The 12,631-nt window shown below is 38.1% G+C and overlaps 1 protein-coding gene across 1 annotated transcript in view; it reads right to left on the bottom strand.

The window, feature by feature from the left end:
* The window catches only part of POU6F2 (POU class 6 homeobox 2), a 186,730-nt gene extending 174,471 nt beyond the window's left edge, over positions 1–12,259 (bottom strand). The window contains exons 1-2 of the mRNA XM_075083681.1: positions 12,187–12,259; positions 11,032–11,260 (exon numbers count right to left, since the gene is read on the bottom strand). Of these exons, the coding sequence (XP_074939782.1) occupies positions 11,032–11,215 (184 nt within the window). The 5' untranslated portion in view covers positions 11,216–11,260; positions 12,187–12,259. The remainder of the gene's footprint in view (positions 1–11,031; positions 11,261–12,186) is intronic.
* Positions 12,260–12,631: the final 372 nt, after the last annotated feature.

Here is a 12,631-nt window from a genome sequence, read left to right as displayed (position 1 = left end):
GCACATCAAACTAACGTGAGGCAAATGGTGAAACCAGAGGGATTAATTTCAAGACTGTTCTACTTCTCCAAACCAAAATACTTCAGTAGATGCAGCTTGCTATACAGTAAGATTTATTTTATGAATAATGGCTTACCACCTGCCTTCCTACACGACTTCAAGGAAAACTTTTCCCTTACTAATACCAGTAAGTTTAGGTTTCTCAGCCCTGGTTTCTAGTCTCCACCATGCCATTTATGAAATGATCAGATCAGGAGACAAAGAGAATCAAGTGGTATGTGACTGTATAAATTGCTCTGTATTGGAAATCTCATCCCATTCTGTTATTTACTTTTCTCCAAGTAAGATAATTATATTTGTATAGGTATAGGTATAGATATAGATTAGATGTTACATTACAAAGCCACAAGGGTTCATGATCTTGTTAACATGATGGTTGTCATAGTTTGTTTTGTTTTGCATGAGCAAGAGCTCATTACTGAGAACCCTTGTCATTCGCATTGACTTGTGTCTTCTTAATGGAGCATTTCTGAAATGAACGGCAGGACATATACATTTCAATTCAAACTGTACCTTGGAGTCTTGCTCCCACCTAAGTCAATGGGGCTTCAGGACCAAGGAAGCTTTATACCTTGTGTTTTTACAGGAACACCCTCTTCCATTGTTCATTGTGCTTTTAAGGAAGACCAAAAGGGATTTTCAAATTATTTTGCTTTCAGGCATTACTTCAAGCCGGTCTATTTGGCTACCTTCTGTACTAGGTTACTTGCACACTTAGGCTCCCCTAGGTTCAAAAGGTGCTATAGTTCTTTGTATTCCTTGCACCGCAGTAGGATGCCGTGATGCAAATACACAAGCCTTACCCTGTCTTGGTTCGCCAGAATGGGTATAGTTTGCTGTGCAGAAGAGGTGAACTAAAAACAAGTCTCACTGCTGGGGAGGGTAATAGCAGCACTGCTTTTGCATCAATCCCCTGCCAGGCAATCCATAGACTGACACTGATGGTTGCTCTGGAGGGAGTCACTTACCCGCCAAGCTAGAGGTAAGATGCCAGATAAGCAGTAGCCTGTAAAAAGGGATTAAAAGAAGAGAGAAAACCAGGGGGAAAGATTAAGATAATTTACCCTTGTATACCGTATCCATCATAAATCCCATTGTCAGTATCTATTGTTCAAGTACCTGACAAACTTCTGTTTCTATCCTCTCCATAAAAGCCTCCATCATATGGAAAGTTGCGTACCTTTCATGGTTTTATAATAAACTGGAAGTGAGTAACAGTGCGATATCAAAGGAAATAAAACTCCAGTTGCTATTGCTGCTGGGGTTGCCTTCAGAATGTGGCTTATACAATATTTCATCTGTGCTGACACCTTTCACTCTCAATTATTTGGCTGCTGTCAAAACAAATCAATCATATTATAGCACTGTGTCTTCATGTTACCACTCCACTGCAAGTTAGCTGCATTAGCTTTGAAATATATGGAAGTATAAAATTTATCTCTATTATTTATTTAATACAACTTTCTCCCTTGTGAGTTATCTCACAAACATAGCAAACTCCAATTATCTGATGTCAAATGTTGAATATATATAAATACTACTTAGAAATTTTAAAATAATGGCACTCATGGGAACATAAATGCATAAAGATACACTTGATAAGTCTTACACTTACAACCAATGATATTCTTCTGACAAATGGAACAAATAGTATATGTTTTTAATTTTGGTTGCAACTGGCCGAAGTGCTTATATTAGATAAATGTAATTTCATAAGACATAACTTTGAACTACCACTCCTGCTAGAGCAGAGGAGAACAAAGATTTAAAGAACTGATTTTGTTACCAGTAAAATGAATGGGGGGAAAAAAAAGGCTGGGACTTAATATTTTTTAAAGATGCTACAGTGCTGGGAGGGGAACATGGTCTTCTTTTACAGTTCACAAGTATTGATTTGGGAAAGGAAAAGCTAAAGTTTCGAAGAGAGAATCTGAAAGTGATTGCTCTGTTCAGATTGCTAGACTTACAGTTTTCAGAGAACATGTACAAAATTTGTTCTTGAGAGGTTTTATCCTTTTAAAAAGAAACAAAATAAAAGAAACAACTTTCAGGTTGCCAATAAGTGAATTTCCTGAAAATGTACCCCTGTCATTTCCTTGTTTTTCAGACAGGATTCATGTCCTGTTACAACTGCATCTTCTAAAATACAGAGGCCCAATACACTGGGAAAACTACAGCAGGTTTATCACCTCCAGGTGTTTACCTCTTCCTCATTTATTACTGCTGATGTAATGGGAAATAAGCTGCACAGTACAAAATACACTCAGGAATATTTGGGTTGTGCATAAGTTTTAAAAAGCTGAAATACAAAGGATGGACAGAAACAAACAGCACTGGATGAGGAAAGGGACAAGAGGTTGGAATGGGATCTGAAAAACAGAAAGGGAGAGATAGCCAAGGATTAGATTATGCAAATCCAAAGCGTCAGCAATGACTTGAATAGAATAAATCACAGAATTGAGATGAGAAACTTGTCTTTATGCTGAAGATTTCTTTTTAACGTTGCATAATTTATCATAACAAAACACAACCAAGTGAAAGAATAGTCTGCAAGATATGTCAAATCTACAGTTGATTAAGTTCAAAAGCAATATTCATGTTAAAATAAATATGAAAAAAATACTATAGAAGGCAATAGTCTAAGAATCCATATTGGGTTGGATCTTACTAACCTTGGTGGAAACTTGCAATCCTTCTATGGGCTGGAAAAGGTCACTATAGGTCCCAAATAAGGAAAATTCACCTTATTATTACAGCTACTGAAAAAGAGCCTAGCCTCTTATGTCTACCAACCAGGACAAAACTTAAGAATTTAGTACATTTAGCAAAGATCTAGCTATGTCTGAGGAGCTCAAGTCATCTAACTGTAGTGATTTAAGCCACTTTGTAGGAAAGCATAGCACTAGCTATCCACACATTCATTTACAGGTGGGAAGGGAGCTGCAGAAAACGCATGTGAATTGTCTGCCATCACATGGGATGTCTGGGACAGAGCACAGAGCAGGACACAGGTCTCACGTCTGGGCGCTCTGTTACATCTGTCAGAGCAATAGACTTGTAAAGAGAAAACATTCAGGGAATGAAAGCATCTTCAGTGATTGGTAGCAAAATGAGACCAAGGGCTGAAGATCTCTGTAAGTACAGAAACCACCCAAAGCACATAAAATCACATAGAGGTCTGAGGATGAGAAAACACAAGGCGTTTCACTTTCATCGCTGCTGATGTCACCAGAGAGGTCCTATTCCCATCTCTAGAGCAATCTCAGTGGTAGACAGAGTTTTTTTCTCATAAGAAAGAAAAAAAAGATGCTGTAAAATGTTTCAAGATGCAAAAACTTTAAGATTTTAATAAGAAAGTCATAAGTCATCTTCAGAACTTTCCATGACAATTTAAAGAAAAAAAAAAAGAAAAGAAAAAGAGGAGATATAAAAAAAAAAAAAAGAGGAGGCGTGTGCTTCTGTGGTACAGAACCACATAGACTTTAAAGAAATTTCATTTTAAAAATTGACTCCCAGGTGGTTAACTTGCATGTTCCATGCATTCAAAATTCACACTATTAAAAATGCCTGTAAACCCAGCTGGTCAATAAAGACTTTGTTGTTTTTATGAGTCCCTAAATATATATGCGCTTGATTAGAATCTCACTGGTCTATCAGGAACACAAGTTTGTATCCAGGGAGTTTTTAAAACATGAATCATAGGGATTTTATTAATACAAACACCATGGAAAAACAAAGGAAATTAAACCACAAAGACTATAAATGTCTGACTTAAATCCACTAAGGCAAGGAAATTAAGAGTGAAGGCTGCAAATCCATTCTGGTAATCCTTCTATAACTCACTCTATTGCAGTAAGGAGTCTTGGATCAGCATATGAGTCATGTATGCATAGACCATACAGATCTATCTATCTATTTGCACGTGATCTACCAGTGCATGTAGCACATATGTTACTATGCGGAGGTTAGGAATAGAGTGACAACCACTAGCTAGGATTTTCACTTGCATTTGAAATTTCTTGGCTTTTGTAAGATTACAGTAAGTTAAGTGCTTAACATTATTGGAATGAGTTTTCTCTACATTAATTTAAATTGTCATGGTCTAAATTCAAGAAGATTAAAGGCTCCTGGAAACAGGTGCAAAGATATACTTTAAAAGCAGCATTAAAATGCATCCATGTTCTGGTTGACAGAAATTTCATTTATAATCCTGCACACACAATATTCCTGCCAGGAGCAGTATCAGTCTGAGTCAGGGGTGAATAAAGGGGTACATTCCCAGAAATGCTAAGGTCTTGCACACCAGTCATGCCACAACTCTTAGCCTAGTGATCATGTCTGCTAGAGGGTAGTTAACCAATAGATTTTTGGTGGAAATTTTGGAGAGGAGCAGACTACTTCTGTCTTTCCCGTCTGCTTCTTGGCATAGAAGTCTGGAAACTTAGACTCTGCCAAAACTTGGCCTGCAAAGTTTAAGTAGGTGTGAACACTTTGATTTCAGAATTAATTTGATCTACATCACATCATTACATCTCACTGATGTCGTTCCGTAACCAAACCATTAGTAGTGAAAAAATATGCGTGTCTAGGGTCTATTTTGGGTGGAAGTCAACAACAGAGCACACAAGCATTAAGACTACTGCATTTTAATGTCTCTGACAGTAGGCCTTTAACTTATGGGGCAGAAAATCCAAACAACAAATAGCTAACACACTGGGAGTGATCAATAAACAACTAGTAACTAATAAAGCCCTGAACCTTTCACATTCCCTCTGTGAAGGCAGCAATTTGCCACTGAACAAGATGAGCAATTAACATGGGGCCACAGCATTCCCACAGGAGAATCTTTGTATGGCGGTGAAAAAACAAACAAACAAACAAAACCCCAGCCCAGTAAGGTTCTTTCTGTACTACCTTCAGAAAAGCAGTTTTTGCCCTTTCTCCCAAAAGCGAATGTTAGGCCTTCCAAACAGTACATTTCCTCAGAGACCAGATGGAGACACAAAAGATTCTCCCTACCCCATCTTTAGGGATCACCACCCATTACATCAGCTCCCCTACAACAGAGTTGGGATGGGATACAACTCTTAGCCTGTGGACACCTACTGTAGTGGTTGCTAATCCACAGGCGCTCCATGCATGCCAGTGTGCTTAAAGATGCACGAATTTCTCCTATTTTGTTCCACGTGGTAGGGTAAGGAGGTTAGTCTCAGGGGGTGGCTAACCCCTTCTTTGTGTAAGTGAGCCCTTCACAGTGACTGCATTATATGCAGCAGTTATACAGTGATAAGGGAGGTGTATTTGGTTTGAGGGCTTCACAGAAATTGCTAGTGAGTGCAGCTCCTTTTCTTGGTTCTTGTCATTCTTGTTCTGGTTATGTTAGTACACTGCAGAAGTACCTGGGAATAAACTATTCCTCTAAGTGAAACATCATTTTGATTATTACTGACATTGGTGCTCATTAAAATACATAAGTGAAACACTGCCTTTCTGTAGACTCTGAAAGCTATTTCATGTTACTTGAAGGGGAATACAAATGAATAGGGACTGCATCACTTTAGTTAAAAGGGGAAAATGTCCTAAAATACTGGAATTTGGACTCTAGATCAGTAAGCAATTGAGGTTTGTAGTTTACTTTTCTGTCTCTTTTTTGTTTTTCATCTCTCTCTGATTTCTGATTTTTAAGGTGTGTATACATGGGGGAATGGAGACAGAGCATGTTTACCTTATCTGTTGCACAATTAATGATACAAATCTATGTTCAGGTGAAACAAGATCTAATAAAGGTAAACAATAGGGTTTTTTTCCTTTTTGTTAATGTTGTCGTTACCCAACATTCATTTTGACCTATCTCTAGACACAAAAAAGCCTCTTTAATTTTTTTTTACCATCATCTATGTCTATTGTTACCCATATCAGTGCATTTTAATGGCTGTCTCCTAGCTCTCAAGATGTTTAATACATTTCCCCTTCCATTGTACTGCAGCTAAAATATGACCTGCCGCTGTTTAAATAATGTAATTTAATGATTTCACATTTTCAGCCATGCAACGCTTCCTTTCACTACTGAAGCCTTTCACTAATGATTTGGAGAGATAGTTTGTTCTCATTTCTTTCAGAACTCAAGATTGAGAAACTCTGGCTTGGAAATAAATTATTGACATCCACTTCAGGAACAGTACAATGTGTAGTGGAAATAAAATACATAAAGTTTCAGTGCCATGAGGCTAGAATCTCCAACTTGTTGTTTTCTTTCAAGGTTCAAGTGTCATTCAAACTCTGTTGGTGGAGATATCTAAAACACTGTTGTGCCTTTCCTATGTGATGTAATATATTTGGGCTGACCCTTTGCAGAGAGACTACCAAATTGTTATCCATGGTACATGAGTGGCCAGCAGTGAGCTGGTAGGCAACGCCATGTTAATTTCTTCTCATTTTGAACACGTATACCATACTAAAAGGATAGCTAAAATACATTAACTTTTTAGCTAAAACTGCTTTGACTGACATAGAAAAGTGAACGAGGACAGCCTTTAGCATCTTACAGGAGTTGGACTCAATGGTCCTTGCAGGTCTCTTCCTCCTCAGGACACTCGTTGATTCTATGAACTCCTCAGCATTGGAATACCTTCCCATTTCTCAGAGATTTCAACATGAAATCAACAGCGGTAAAAATTATATTAAGAAAACATGACAGAACAAACTCATCCCCCAAAAAAGGTATCCTTCTGTTCAGATATATAGAAATATTACACTGAGACATAAAAATGAGATGGGCTTAAGGAGAGAATATCTTTCCATGAATATCAGCTCCCAAGAATTACTGAATGCTCTGAGATTAAGCAACTACTAGTCTCTTGGAGAGAGTCTTGAGAAGGACAACTAAAATTAAAGAACATACTCTCCCCAAAACCTAGAGAAATCTGACCTGGCAAGAAGATGCAGAAACTGAAACAGTTCAGCCCAGAGAAAAGTTTCCCAAAGGCGGAAAGTTGAATATTGATGAACACCAGTCTGGACGATAAGAGGAAAGCTGGCAGAGTGTTTTCTGCATTGACAATAAGGACAGGCTAAGAAGCAATGGAGTGAAAGCAACAGACAGGCAACACATTGCCTTGTAGGGTATCTGTGTCATGTTCTCCCTTCTCACAACCTCACCGTTGCTATTATGACACCTCCAAAATTTTTGCTAGTTAGGAAATCATGGCTGCATTCCAGCTGTAATTCTAAGAAATGGTGAGGGGAAAACAGGCATGTAAATTTCATTGGACAACAGCTTTCTTGGATGGTTTTTAAACTCTTATCTTCAGTGCTTTTAGTGGATTACAGTAAAAAGTTATGACTGTGAATTTTATTCTTTTCTTCAAAGAACTGTTGGTGGAAAGCCAAAGTTCCATAGGTGAATCTGTGTTTTGTTGTTATGTTCAGGGATTTCTGATTACTCTAAAGCAGACAGGTCTATCCTGTCACCAACCCTCAGGCGTTGCCGTAAACTGTATTCTTTGCATACTCTTTGTGCCTATGAAATTTGCTTAATAGGAGCCAGGGAAAACATATTTTTGTAAGTTTCACAGCAAGATTTACACATTCACTTTTGCTCCTTCTGTTCACAAACATTTGACTTATTTGCTTAGGGAAGAGGTATGATATAGCAGTATGTGTGGTAAATGACATAGTGTAATAAACAGAAAATAATCAAGTATGTATCAAGAAAAGTATTTCTGAAAGAGGCTTAGTCTAAACCTCTTTTCACTTACAGCAACAAAATTCCTGTTGACTTAGTGGTGGATCAGGACCACATAGCAACTAAACAATTTAATACAAATACATTTGGAAAAAAAAAATCTTATTTATAAGTAACTGACAACTGAAGAATAGGTAATTTCACTGAATAAGTTATGCTGTTTGAGTAATTTCCATATCATTAATCACTCTATTTTACCAATGTATTGAATTTTTAAAGAAACTCTTCTTTTCTCCTTTTAAATACTCAACATATCTCCTCTATGATTCCTATCACTGAATGCTCTTTTCCCTTTCCACAAGCAAGGGTTTCCATTGTGCTATCCAGTCACCCTGAGGTCTCATATTTACCACCGTGAACCAGACCTGAAAGTACCTGAGAAGAAAATCAGTTAAATATATAAGTGCCTCACACAAAATGTAGTAGGATTACTCCCTTGATCAACGTTTAGTATGATTTCAAGTACTGTGTTAGATCAGAACTTTTCTGAATTCACACATTATTCAAAATCTTAAGGGTGTCTTTTGAGTTACCTCTCTGGGGTAGTTTGTGATGAAGACATTTAGAAGTTTACTGATGAGAGAAGAAAAAGACAGAAGAACCAGCTCACAGGAGCTGTGGATGTTTATGCTTGACTGCACTGGAAATTCAGGGGCAGCAGACATGAGAACTACAGGAGTAACAAGACAAGTTAGAAAACAGCATGAAAACATGTCCCCCAGTTGTCTAGGTTGACCATGCCACAGTGAGGTTTACGGGAGATGGAAGTTGACGAATATAGTCTGATTTCACCCAAAGGGCAGGAATTATCAAAACTGTGTTGAAGCATGGACTTCTTTGAGTATACCTATAAAAGTGCTGGCTACAAAACAGAGCACGCATTCTATGACTATCTTTCAAATAACCACAAAAACCAGGGACCAGAAGTCAATCAGGTTCAATAGAACTGATGGTACCACAGAGCTAAAGATGTTCTCTAGAAACACAGCGCTCCCACCTGACTCCTGCCTTCATTCACCCATGCATTAGATAGTGAGCTATATAGGAAGAAACAGAAGCTTACAACTGTGATTTGGGGCTTTTAAGAACTATCTTGACCAAGTTACTTTGTTTCTTTATGTATTAGTTTCACTTCCAAATAGTGAGGGCAGTGGCACTTGCTTAGAGGATCAGGAGGAAAGGGTAGAGAGGACAACAAACGATAGCACAGCTACGCGAGTTCACAGGTTCTGTTTCTTTCAGCTACCTTATGGAAGGCGTGATTCTGTCCATGGACAGCAAACTGCACCTGCTGCTCCATCAAGTCCCTATTTGATCCCATGCTTCTATCTACCAGTAAAGATTATGGAGGAAACCTTTTCATCTGGTAAGGTCATTGCTTGCAAAATTTATTTGGCAGCACAGTTATACCTTTCAGCTAGTAATTAGACACCCATGGCTAAACTAAAGAGCAAAGGTTGCCTGGCTTAATCCCTATCCAGCTTTGCAACATAGGGTGAATAAATGATGTAAGAACAGCACAATCTTATTTTTATTTATAATACTACGTAGCCAGCAACTACAACCTGAAGCAGTCCAGAGTGGAAGGATACATTTTTATAATGCCTGTTTCTTCATTAAGATTTCATCATCCACCTACGCTAAAAAGCCACTTCCCCTTCACTTTGTTATATCTGCTTTTACCCGCTCCTGTTCCCGCATTATTTTTTTAATCTCCAGCTCCCTACTTTACATGCACTCTCAAATTTTAAACAAGCAAAATTTGTGCATTAGTGTGTCCTTTTCATCTATGATTTATGAATGACAGGTTCTTCGGTGCAGCTTAATGGTATGAGAGAGACATTATTTTAAACATTAAAGTGAAAACCATTTACAACTATGATAAGAGAGGTCTGTTGACATTAAACTTTAAAACAAGCAAAAGGTGAAGGCAAGTAGCTGCTCTAACAGGTGAGTGCGCTATGCACGTGGTTTGTAAGGGAGTTTGTTCTACACATGAGCTGTCTCTTCCTTTTCTCTGTTTCACAACCTGTAGGATTTGGTGCTTCAAACAATTCACCTGGTAATCAGCAGCCACCAGAGTTTAATAACTAAAAAGTACTTAGGGTGCAGTGCAGAGCATTAACTGAAAACAAAAAAATTACCATTCTGTTTGAGGAAAACTTTTCTTACCATTTACCTCAGCAAGAAATACAAACAAATACATAAATAAACAAACAGAAGGAGCTAAAGCTTTATTTTGATACTTCCTGCTCACATCTTTATCACTTTCACACTGGACAATCTCTTCCTTATCCTCTTCCATTAAAGATGTACAATTCAATTGTAAGATATTGGCTAATACTTATCTTCCTATACTTGGTTCAGTTCTGCTCAGCAGCAACTTTTTTCCAAGAAGCAATCAACATAATTAGGAGTAGTAAACAAATACATCTGTATTTTATATCATTTGTGTTTGGATTGAGTACTGTTTCTAACAGTGTTAGACACATCGACTGAACAGCAGAGAATATTAGGAAAGAACAGGGATCTTATAGAACTGCTTTTCAGTCTGATTTAAACCACAGGGAGATTGCAACAGATATCTCAGGGTAGAACTGTTGCAAACATGGTACAGCTCAGACAATGGGGAGGATGCATACAGAGATAAACTTTTTGCTTGTGACTTTAGAGTCATGAAACCCCCTCAACAGCTTGGATCAGGATGGCAGAACCTTACTGGTAAAGCAGACCTCCCACAGCAAGAATGAGAATGCACATCTGGGGCACTTACGGCAGCCGAGAACACTCTGATTTTATAATAAATGAGGGTTTTTTAAAAGTGATTTTCATGCAATACTGTGTTTTTAGTTGCCCCTATTCATTCAGCTACCCTAATCAGCAGTGGTGAAACAGAATACTTGTCTTCATGCTGCCATTTGAAATTTTAAACTGAACTGTGAGTAGAGAACATTGATCACTGATGACAGAAAAGCCTAATGAATCATTCAAGTACTTTACATTACTGACCCATAGACTCTAAGACCCAACCTCCAATCTGTTTTTATAAAAATGCAAATATCCTCCAAGTATCTCTCAAGTATTCAAAAACAATCCACGTATTAACTTTCAATATGCATCAAGAGCAACATTTCATTGGAAAAAGAGATCGCTTGGTTTAAAAGACAGAGATAAAGTGAAATAAAAAGGCAAAAGAACCTATTAGAAAAATGCTAATGATGACTTACCTTGAAGATTTTGCAATGGCAAAGTCATGATGCCTCCTGCTGCAGCTGCTGCTACCAGCCCTTGGATGTTGGTGAGATTTGCTGTAGGTAGAGTTAGGACGAGTCCTTGTTGGCCCCCCAGCTGCCCAGCCATGTTGAAAGGAATAAGGATTGGCTGATTCAGAGCTGGAGTGCCTCCTGGCATCACCCCTGCTACTGCTGAGGCTAACTGTTGGGCTGTCAGTAATGGCTGTAACAAAACACAGACAGCAAGCCTATTTTACTGCGCATAGCTCAGTATTACACACTTAAAACTCTTCTGGCTTGGGATCCTTTCATGTTCCATTACAGAGATGCAAGATGCACTGCTTCCAATATCTTAAAGCATATATTTTCACCAACACAGAAAGTTTTGATAAACTTTACAGGCTGAAGATGCAAGCCTTACAGTCATGTAGCATGGTAGCAATCCCAGTTCAATCTAGACTAGAAAATTCATTACACATGGATCAAAGATAATTTATGAACACAAGAAGGCCTAACTCAAGTCAGCCTACAAGTACCTAAATGCCAACATTTCCCAAATTTTCCCCGTTTTATACTGATTGGTAAAAGCTGAAAACACTACAGTAACGATTACCAGGAGCTGTGTGGACCTAGACTGCCTTGGGAAGTGGAAGAACACTGAGTACCTTAAGAGTATGGCTGACCTTGGATAAAATTGTGAAGTGATACGGGAAATCTTTTAGAATGTTATACAGTGCCATACTATTATGCCTACATTTTACTCTAAATAAAATAAATACCTGGCATAAAAGCTAATGAAATGCCTTTACTAATGCAGGAGCTGTGTGTGATGGGCAGAACTGTCAGAGCCAATAAGGTTGCATTAAAATTGCACGAGTTTTTAATATTAAATTATGGTATGTATTTCAAAAATAACTTATATAAGACGTTCAAATGATTTAACCTCCTAAATATGCAAAATGGCTTAGGTTTTATTTTAGAAAAACATACAAAAAGCTAATCTTCCCAAACAGATAACATACATACATGCTCCCTTTTTGTAACACAGAATCACATTTTCTACATTACAAAGATCAAGGATGATCAATTGCAGTTATTTAGTTTTCATCAAATTGCACATCTCAATTAGTCAAAAGGAAAGATACCGACCTGAGGCCCAACAGGGAACGCAGGATGGGACTGACTGGGTTGGTGCTGGTCTGCTGGGCTCGTGTCAGGCAGCACTGTGTTTCCTCTGGCCTCTGAAATCCAAAGAGCAGATTGACTTTAATATCAAGCCTGGGGACTGGCACATTACCTTCTACTCTGATGTCACATAACATCAAGCTGAAAATGATATGTTAAAGTGCTTTATCAATAACTCAAGCACTCAAATCACTTATCAGCTGCATAAATTATGCTAACATTCATTCAGACCAGCCAACTCATTGAAGGAGCTACAAAAATCTGACAGCAGTGAAACTGAAGCTATCATCAACCCAGCTAATGTGGGTTGCATTATACATCAATTTACATACAGTACATGAGCACTCTCTGTGTGTGGGAACTGCATTTTTTACGCCTAGGTGAGCATCAGCCATTCTAATTTCTGAAA

Source organism: Phalacrocorax aristotelis, chromosome 2, assembly GCF_949628215.1.
Source record: "Phalacrocorax aristotelis chromosome 2, bGulAri2.1, whole genome shotgun sequence".
NCBI lineage: Eukaryota > Metazoa > Chordata > Aves > Suliformes > Phalacrocoracidae > Phalacrocorax > Phalacrocorax aristotelis.
The sequence above is the reverse complement of the archived record's forward strand: the minus strand, read 5'-3'. Positions and strand labels throughout refer to the sequence as shown.